We start from the raw sequence: 9,607 nt of genomic DNA on the forward strand, positions 1-9,607 counted from the left end.
TATACTTGTACATTTGGGGTTTGTTTGTTTGTTTGTTTGTTTGTTTGAGACAGGGTCTCTGTGTAGCCTTGGCTGTCCTGGACTCGCTTTGTAGACCAGGCTGGCCTCGAACACAGAGTGACCCGCCTGTCTCTGCCTCTCAAGTGCTGGGACTAAAGGCGTGGGCCACCATGCCCGCCTTTTTGCTTGTACATTTGTTGATTGTCTCTTACCTGTGCAAGGGATGAAGGACAAGTTTAGGGAGTCTGGCTTGCCATACTTACTGGATGTGTGCTCCCGGCTCTAGAACTGCCTGGAACAGTACTTAATCAGTTCCTGTGGGCTGTCAGTGGGACAGGAACAGGTGTTGCACGTGGCTCCTGTGGTTCCCAAGCAAATGGGTGCTGATCTCCGAGACTGCCCTGCCTCCCTTCCTGTCTTGCCTCCCTTCCTGCCCTGTGTCCCTTGTTTCTTTCTGATGTCAGAAGAAGTTGGAGAAGAAAGGGAAGCCACACTTGTCTTTCTTACTGCCTGAGAATCCTTGGCTGATACCCCCCTAGGAGGCTAGAACAGGGATGTCAGAGGAATCCTGCTGACCAGCCGCTTACATCATCTGTATCTGCCTCTCTGCGTCAGGAAAGGGCTCTCCTACACCCTGTTTTACAGGTAAGGACGCTGTGGTTTAGAGAGCCGGCCCACTTGCCCAATAGCGAAGGCAGATGTGGTCAAGACTCCCACCTCTCTTGCCTTCCTCTCTATCCAGTGCTGTGAGCATTGTTGACATCTCTTCCTTTTCTTTCTCCCGCTTCCTATAAGCCCCTGTGGTGTGCCTGCCAGTCACCAGCCCTGGCCAGCTCTTCAGGGCTCCCCAAAGCTGGACTCTTGGTATTTGAAGGCTGGGCCATATCTGCAGAGGTTGCTTTTTAACTGAACTCGCCTTCTTTGGGTTCCGCCTCTAGCTCCAGAGTGTCGAGACATGGACCTTCTTCAGTTCCTGGCAGCCTTCTTGGTCCTACTGTTGTCTGGGATGGAAGTCACAGGCACCGTAAAGACCAGTGTGGACCCAGGCCTCAAGATCTGTATCTCTGTGGGGCGTGAGTCGGATGAATGAACTGTCTTTGAAGGGCTGGTAAATGAGATCTCTATGTGCCCATAAGTCCTTGGGGGAATTCCAGGGACAAGCAGAGTTGATAAGAGTACAAGAAAGGAGGAAATGCACTCTGTCCAGGTGTGACTCGTGAGCGAGTCATTTTTCTCTGAGCCTGTTCCCCTAGATGTTCACTGAAGTTTAGGCCCATCTCTCAGATCTGCGAAGGCTTAGGAATGTAGGTGTGTAGCACCTGCCTGGCAAGACCCCCAGGCAGGACCTCCAGAACTTTGGACTACTAGCTCATGTTGACCCTGGACCTCTGAACCATGCCCTGGCAAAACAAAGGTGAGACCAGAGCATCCCTGGTTTTGATGCGTTCATACAGCCAGAAGGAGAAAGTATGTGTATCTGTTGCTTCCAAGAGAAACTATGGCCAAGGCCCTTTATAAAAGAAAGCCCTTGATTTCGGGCTGGCTTACAGTTTCAGAGGGTTAGTCTTCCATCGTCATGGTGGGAAACATGGCAGCGGACAGCCAGACCTTGGGAGAAACAGTGTACTACCTACCGTCGTGAGGATAGAAAGTCCAGGATAATGGTTGGGGCCCGTCAGGCCGAGGTTACCGTGTAAGCAGGTTGCTGGAGGTTCTGGAGCCATGGACGATTGTGAGAGATGACAGGAAGACACAAGATGGGAGGGCAGGTGCCAGGTCTTGGAGTGCTGGGCTTGGCCTCTTCTGTGTGTGGAGCTTCTGAGAGCTGGAGACATGCTCCACACTGTACGGGTGTTTTACCTGTAAGCTTCTCAGGCAGTCCATCCCTTCCCAGGGGCGTCCCAGCGGCGGCCATCCAAGGCTTGTTAGTGGCCCAGGCTAGGGAACGGGCCCGCTGTACTGTCCGGGCGGGGTATTTGTGCCAGTTCCTTAACGTTGCTCAGACAAGAAGATGTTTGAGGTGAAGCGGCGAGAGCAGCTGTTGGCGCTGAAGAACCTGGCGCAGCTGGACGACATCCACCAGCAGTACAAGATCCTTGACGTCATGCTCAAGGGACTCTTTAAGGTTTGTCAGGGAGCACGGCCGCTCGCCGCAAGACAGGGCTTTGAGCATGGATGGATGAGTGGGAGTTCTCCAAGGGCATGGTGTCCAGTGACGACTGGACTGTGTGGGTAGAAGACGTGGAGGGGCATTCAGGTAAACGGGGCTACAGAGCCATAGCTGAGATGGCATTCCTGCAGGTGCTGGAGGACTCCCGGACAGTGCTCGTTGCTGCTGAGGTGCTCCCAGACGGGCCCTTCCCCCAGGATGAGAAGCTGAAGGATGGTATGGTCGCCTCCCTGCCACCCCGGGGCGGGTCATTCTCTGTCCCCTTGGAATATCCTTGTTGTGATCTCTAAGTAGGTGGCCTGCGGTGGATAAGGGCCTAGCCTGTGCTTCTCTATAAGCATTTCTGGGGTTCAGAACCTGTTTCTCTGTCCTTAGCACGCATTCCTTCATGTTGTTGTGTGTGCTTAGGACAGGGGACCTAGAGAAGAGTCTCTGCCTGCCACCACTCCAAGGGACGGGCCCAGAGACTATCAGTCACTGGGAGGGAAGGCAAACGGGGATTGCTCCCATTTGAAGGAGAAATGACCGAAGCCTGTCAAATGGCTGAGCCCAAGGGAGATTGCCAGCCGCTTTGCTGCTATAGTAAAGGCCCCAAACTCCTTACATCTCCTTTCAGACAAGGCGAGAAAAACAAGTAAGACGGAGGGATGTCTCATGTCCCTCTGTCCCCTCTTGCAAGAACTCCTCTTCAGTGGTAGTCCCCCCTCATGCCCACTAACATCACATATTTGTGTTTTCTCACCATGTAACCTAGAACTTGCTATGTAGACCAGGCTGGCCTCAAATGCATTGAGATCTGTCTCTCGGAGTGCTGGGAGTACGATTATCGGCCTGGTCTAACCAGTCACAGATTAGCTGTGACAGTTCTTTTTTTTTTTTAAGATTTATTTATTTGTTATTATGTATACAGTGCTCTACCTGCATATATACCTGTGGGCCAGAAGAGGGCATCAGATCACATTATAGATGGTTGTGAGCCACCATGTGGTTTCTGGGACTTGAACTCAGGACCTCTGGAAGAGCAGTCAATGCTCTTAACCTCTGAGCCATCTCTCCAGCCCCCAGTGACAGTTCTTAAGAGTTGCGGAGAGGAGGGACAACTCATGTGGATGAATAATGACCTTTTAAAGGTGTCACCCCTTGTGCCTGTTGAAGGAGGACATGGCATTTGCTTTGACTCTTCTCTGAACCAAACGGGCTCTTTTAAGCTTTCTGAGCATCAAGGTTATTCTGAAGTCCCAGCCCACGTGCCGGTCTGACAGATCTGCCTCCCTGTGATGCCCAGCCAGTGCTGTGCAGGGCTGTCTAGGATTGAAGATACCAGCCTAGGGGGCTGGTCACTGGAGTGAACACACTAGCCCAGGGTGACCTGTTGACCTCATTAGAGGAAGGACCTCAGTGGGAAAACTGACACAGTTGAAATGCCAAATAGCCGTATGTAAGCTAATGTATTGCCGTGAATTTCCTGCTTTAGGTATAGTGGCGGAAGAGTATAGCATTAGAAGGACCAGCACGCAAGAGTTTTGTGCTATAGTAAATAAGTCTAGATGATTTCAAAATAAGCCAGGAATGGTGGCGCACCCCTGTAATTCATGAATTCAGGCCTAACCTGAGCTACATAGAGTTTTAAGTTAGCCTTTGGTCATAAAATGACACTATAAAAAGAGAATAAACACTTTATAGAAAATTAAAGCTAGTTACAGCAGCACACACCTGTAATTCCAACACTTGGGAGGTAGAGGCAGGGTCAGGAGTTCAGAGTTATCCTTGGTTACACAATAAGAGCCAGTCCCACTTGGACTACATGAGGCTCTGTAAAGCGAAAAAGAAACAAAACTAAATGAGAAGAATACATACACACACACACACAAACACACACACACACACACACACACACACACACACAAACTGCCCTTGAAATCAGGTCACCTGCTTCTGTCTCCCAAATGCTGGGATTAAAGGTGTATGCCACCACTGCCCAACTGGAAAGAATATTTTAAACACAAACATTACAAGTCTGACCTTTTTGCTGGCCATCCTGACAGAAATGACTCCGCACAGAGAGTTAACAATGAGACACAGCTTTGGACACTGGGCTCCATGTCTAGGGAGTTGGCCTCTGCAAAAACTGCTAACCTCTGATCCTCAAAGTAAATGAATCTTTTCAAAGCAAAGGAATACTGAGGGTTTTATGTAGCCCAGGCTAGCCTCATGAACTCCTAAACCTTGGCTTTGTACTACCCAGTGCACTACTGTGCCTGACTTTCACAAATGAGTCTTCTAAGCTGTAGGTTGTGAGTTTGAGCACGCACCCCAGGCTTGCAGGCTGGGTTTGACACTCAGTAGCTCCCGAGCCTCAGTTTCCTAGCTGTGTCCAGGTTTGCTTCCTGTTCCTGTGATTAAACACCTTGACCAAAAGCAAAAGGAAAGAGATTATAGGGATTATAATACATAGGGTTTGGGGAGAGAGCCCATCACTGAGGGAAGCCAAGGCAGGAACTGACCATGGAGGAGTGCCGCTTACTGGCTTGGTCCGCATGATTTGCTCAGCCTGCTTTCTCGTATAAGCTCAGGGCGGCCCATTCCACATGAGCTGGGTCCTCCCACATTAATCATCTATAAGAAAATGCCCCATGGGTATGGCCACAGAGCAGTCTGATGGAAACACTTCCTTGATTGAGGATCCCTCTTCCCAGATGACTCTAGCTTATGTCAAATTGAAAATAACCCAATAGCAAACAAAACAAAACCCCCTAACCAACACACTCTGTAGAACAGGAACTCGAGATAAGACCTAGTGCGCAGTGCACATGCGCAGAGCAGCCTGTGAGCCATGGCTGCTGCTCCCTTCTCTGATTGGTGGTTTTAGTAGATGCCTCCATTCCTGGAGGGGGTCTGGTGCTGGCCAGGTGGACAAGAGGAAAAGAGCAGCTACCCTGATAACCACTAAGACCCTCTTGTCAGCTTTCTCCCACGTGGTGGAGAACACGGCCTTCTTTGGTGATGTGGTGCTGCGCTTTCCAAAGATCGTACACCACTACTTCGACCATAATTCCAACTGGAACCTCCTCATCCGCTGGGGCATCAGCTTCTGCAATCAGACAGGTGTCTTTGACCAGGGACCCCACTCACCCATCCTCAACTTGGTAAGGACTGGTAAGAGGGCTGGGAGCCCTGTCAGGTGCTGGCCTGGGAGCCTCATATCTCTCTGCCATTGGCCCTGTCACTTATCCACAGCTATGTTTTCTGTGAGTGTCAGGGCACTTTGGGTCATGGAGGCCTAATTTCAAGGGATTATTTTCTGGCTTGGAGGATCCCTAGGGATTGTTTCTGGCCCACATCTGCCCAGGCTCTGAGGTGGTGGGAATGGCTCTCTGGTAGTCAGGGAGCAGAAGAGGATGACTACCTTTTTCATCCACAGATGGCTCAGGAGCTGGGTATCAGTGAGAAAGACTCTGACTTCCAGAACCCATTTAAAGTAGACCGGACGGAGGTGAGCTGCTGGGGGCCTGGGAGGCTGGGTCTGTGGAGGTTAGGGCCTGGGGTCTGCAGCGAGAGCTTTAGACTCGGAACCACGTGGCCTACTGATTCAGCTGTTCACTGAATGTGCAGCACAGTGGGGAGTCAGGTAGAGGTTGGGGGGATTCCTGAGGCTAAGAACATCTTCATCTCATTGCACAATAGTACCCCAAGTTGTGAGTGTCGGTGACCAGGCGAGGCTCGATCACGCTCTTCCTGCTTGAAGCTTCTGACACGGGTACGCTGGGGCTTCTGTCCTCACTCCCACACACACCCTCAATGTAGAGTTCTAAAATTGGCTCTGGGGGCTAACAGCTGCAGTTGGAGGAGACAGATGGTGACACATACAGGGAGGAAGGGATCAGAGGGAGCAGGGTGGGGCCAAGGAGGACAGGAGGGAAAGGCCCTCCTCTCACTGGGAAAGTAGGACTCTTCAGATCACAGCTGACGCCTGTGTAGAGGGGCGCTGCATCTGTGACAGGGCTAAGGGTATACCTGCTTGCAGGCTGACAAAGCACCTGCTACTGTGTAGATGCTGGCAGGCCGTGCACGGTCTGAGTGCAGCTGAGGGAGCAGCTAGACTGGTGGGCCTGCTGTCTCGCATCCCCTTCTTCCAGGTCCTTACAGGGAAGGGCCAGGCAGATGCTGTGCGTGCCATGCGTTTGCATTACACTGCACACCACCGTGCTTGGGAAGCTTGACATCTTTCTTCATAGTGAATTAAACAGATGTGTGCTTTGTCCAGGGTAAAGGGTTGCCAGAGGGGAGGTGGGTGGTGCCTGCTTGTAACCCCGGCACTCGGGAGGCTGCAGCAAGAGGCTACTCTGGGTGTGGAGGGAATCTGAGGCTACCCTGGACTAAAACTGCCTTAAGACAAAACAAAAATAAGACCAACCAATCAAGTTTTGCATTGTTAGTGTACTCAGAGAGAACAGAGGAGGGTGCCCAGCACCATCACAAGTTGCTTGCTCCGTAGCCTCTGCCTTGACTGAGCTGACCAGGCAATGACCAAATCCATTCACTTCGTTTTGTGTCATTTTTTGAGCTGCCGTCATATATATTGTTTTTTTGATTATTGGTGTGAGTTTTGAGACCATTTTACTCTGTAACCCAGGTCAACCTTAAACCCTCCACATCCCTGCTTAGCCTTCTGTGTGCTGCAATCTCAGACATGAGCCACCTTCCCCGGCTCTTCTGAGTCTAGGATGAGGTCATCTCACAGAACTGACTGCAGCTTTCATGTTCTTGGGGTCCCTGGCTCTACCACACAGGGCTTAAGTCTTAGGGAGCACCTAGGGAGATGCTTAATTTCTGCAAGGAGGGTGGGGCAGAAGTGTAACGTTACCATATTATGCTCTTAGATGTGACCATCAGAGCAGTGTAATTTCCTTTTGTTGCTGGGGATGGCCCTGATCGGTTCCCACTCCCCCCAGCCTGCCCACTACTTTAGGTTCAGCATGGACCTCCACCTCCAGCAGCCTCAGTGAGAAGTCTTGTCTTTAAGAGCTAAGAATGGTAGTTATCTGGGAGGTGATGGGATGCCTGGGTGGATTTGTCCTAGTTTGTTAGGCATTCCACTTTGTGACCTGAACAGGCCATCTCTCTATGGAAGTCTTGGGACTTCCTCCTATTTTTTCAGAAGCATGGACTACTTACATGGCAAGTAGGACATGCCACAAGGTGGCACTCTTAGCTTGTTTTTAACTCCTACCACGATCACAGGTTAGTCAATTTCGTTCTAAGAATATATAAAGGGACATATTTCACAACCTGACTTCTGAATACTTTGCGCTTCATATTCTATGAGCTCATTTATTCATTTTGTCAAAAATGTGCACTGAGTGCTGTTGAGAAGCATGGGGGCCCTGTGCTTGGGACATTTGGGACATGTGGAGCACAACCCCCAGTGCCAACATTCCATCTTCATGAACCATGCTGTCATAGGTGACAGGCACAAAGTAGGTGGCCTCAAAGGAGAAGCACAAGAATAAATTAGTACAAAACTGAAAAGAGGGTGTCAGTGAAGAGGCAGCCACAGAAGAGGTCCCCAGGGCAGTGGTAGCAGAGATGGAGCAAATGACACACGACAGAGAGGCCTGGAAAGAGCATTCTGGGCCTGGGCCACAGCATGTGCAAAGGCCTGCAGGAGTGTAGCCATGGGAACTGCTACAAACAGACATCGAGATGCAAGTTTGGTAGTTAATTGATTGCAGAGTCCAACAGAAGCTGTGGGTTAGGTGAGACTGCGGGGAAAGGATGGAGGGAGAAGAGTGGGGACCCAGGATTGAAGTTACCCCAGTTCCTTGTCACCTGCCCATCTCTGCTTGCCTGCATCCCCATCTCTCACTTCTTGCTCATGCTAGCAACTTTGCTCCTGTTTGCTCCCTCTCCTGGTGGTCACTGTTCCTTGTTCCTTAGTGGCAGCATCCGTTGTCTAGGATACCTAGTTTCCTTCCTGAAGGGTGTGTCAGGCAGGTGTTCCAAGAACCACACAGTTTCCTCTTCCTGGAAGAGAGTATTTGTTTTCTGGTTCACACCTTGGCTGGCACCTGTCCACATGCCTGGAATCTCCATCTTCCCTGATTGCTTGTCAAGCTCCTGAATATTCATGACGCAGTCAGTGGGTTTCCTGAGCCCTTTCATCTGGTTCCTCGCCTGGGGTTCCCCAAGGGCAAGGCCTTCCATATGAACTTTGCTACCCTGAACTAAATTCAATTACTCTGCTCACCCCAGTTCATTCCTAGCACCGACCCTTTCCAGAAGGCTTTGAAAGAAGAAGAAAAACGCCGGAAAAAGGAGGAGAAGCGGAAAGAGATCCGAAAAGGCCCAAGAATCTCAAGATCAAAGTCTGAGTTGTAGCCCTGGAGCAGTGTGGGGCCTAAGAGGTCAGCGAGAGGCCAGTCAGAAGAGGCAGCAACCTTGCAGCTGTGGTATAGCACCATCAAGCGCCATGGTGAGCACAGGCCACTTCTAGATGGGGACCCTACATTTGCTAGGTCCTCAGAAGCCGGGTCTGAGACCTGGCCAAAAAGACTGAGCTTCCGGGATCTTAGGGCACACCAAGGGGTCCTTGAGAGGACACTGTTCTGCAGACAGGACCCTGCAGGGAGGCTGCTTAGGGAGGATGGCTAAAGGAACTCCTGGCCTGGATCCTCTTGGTGAGGGCTGCAGACCAGCTGCTGCCCTTCACGAGGAAGCACCAGAACCAGGCTTTGGGTTACAGGTGAAGGTGCCGTGCTTATAGCCTACCTCACTGTTCCTGGGCTGCCTGTCACCACCCACCTCTCTGCAGAGTAACACTAAAGTCAGCAAATCCACTGCCCTCACCAAGGATGGTACGGAGGCTGTAAAGGCAGCAGGAGTTTTGGAGATGTCAGGACCATCGTGGAGTGTGTTTGTTTCTGTCTTATCAGGAGGGAGCCCCTGTCCTCTGCACTGCAGAGAAGAAAGAGCTAGGTTAGGCCTCTCACTCACTTACTCACTGCTGACCTAATAAGAGACCAGTTTGGAGAGGGAACCAGAAGTGTCCTGAGAGGGTGTTTATTTCACGGAGACCTTAAAAGAACATGATCTCTATTCTCAGATAACTGGGGACAGTCATTGAGCTGGGTCAGGAGACAACCAGCTGGTTCTCTTTGCTGCTAAAAGATACTGCCTGTGTGTGGGACAGGTTGCAGGAGACTGTGTTCTGTAATGGGGCTACTATAGCAGGATTGACCAGACAGTGGGCTTCCCAGTTCGGGGCTCAAGCAGAGTTCTGTGGCCACAGGAAAGAGCTAAGCCCTCAGAGGGGCAGCCTGGTGTCTCTGAGTCCCAAGGCAGGTGGCTGCCGTGGCTCTATTGAGATTACAGTGTCACCTCTTTGATCTTGCCAAGCCAAAACATACCGCCCAATGGCATGGAGATGCCCATCACACC

General features: G+C 51.0%; 1 protein-coding gene across 1 annotated transcript; it reads left to right on the forward strand.

The window, feature by feature from the left end:
• Positions 1-792: 792 nt before the first annotated feature.
• Positions 793-9,018, forward strand: Ccdc134 (coiled-coil domain containing 134). The gene is made up of 6 exons (XM_051160061.1): positions 793-1,058; positions 2,004-2,125; positions 2,302-2,386; positions 5,135-5,316; positions 5,592-5,663; positions 8,423-9,018. The coding sequence occupies exons 1-6, from the start codon at positions 956-958 to the stop codon at positions 8,546-8,548; spliced, it is 690 nt and encodes a 229-aa protein (XP_051016018.1). The 5' UTR covers positions 793-955; the 3' UTR covers positions 8,549-9,018.
• The last annotated feature ends 589 nt before the right edge of the window (positions 9,019-9,607 follow it).

This window comes from Acomys russatus, chromosome 17, assembly GCF_903995435.1.
Source record: "Acomys russatus chromosome 17, mAcoRus1.1, whole genome shotgun sequence".
NCBI classification, from domain to species: domain Eukaryota; kingdom Metazoa; phylum Chordata; class Mammalia; order Rodentia; family Muridae; genus Acomys; species Acomys russatus.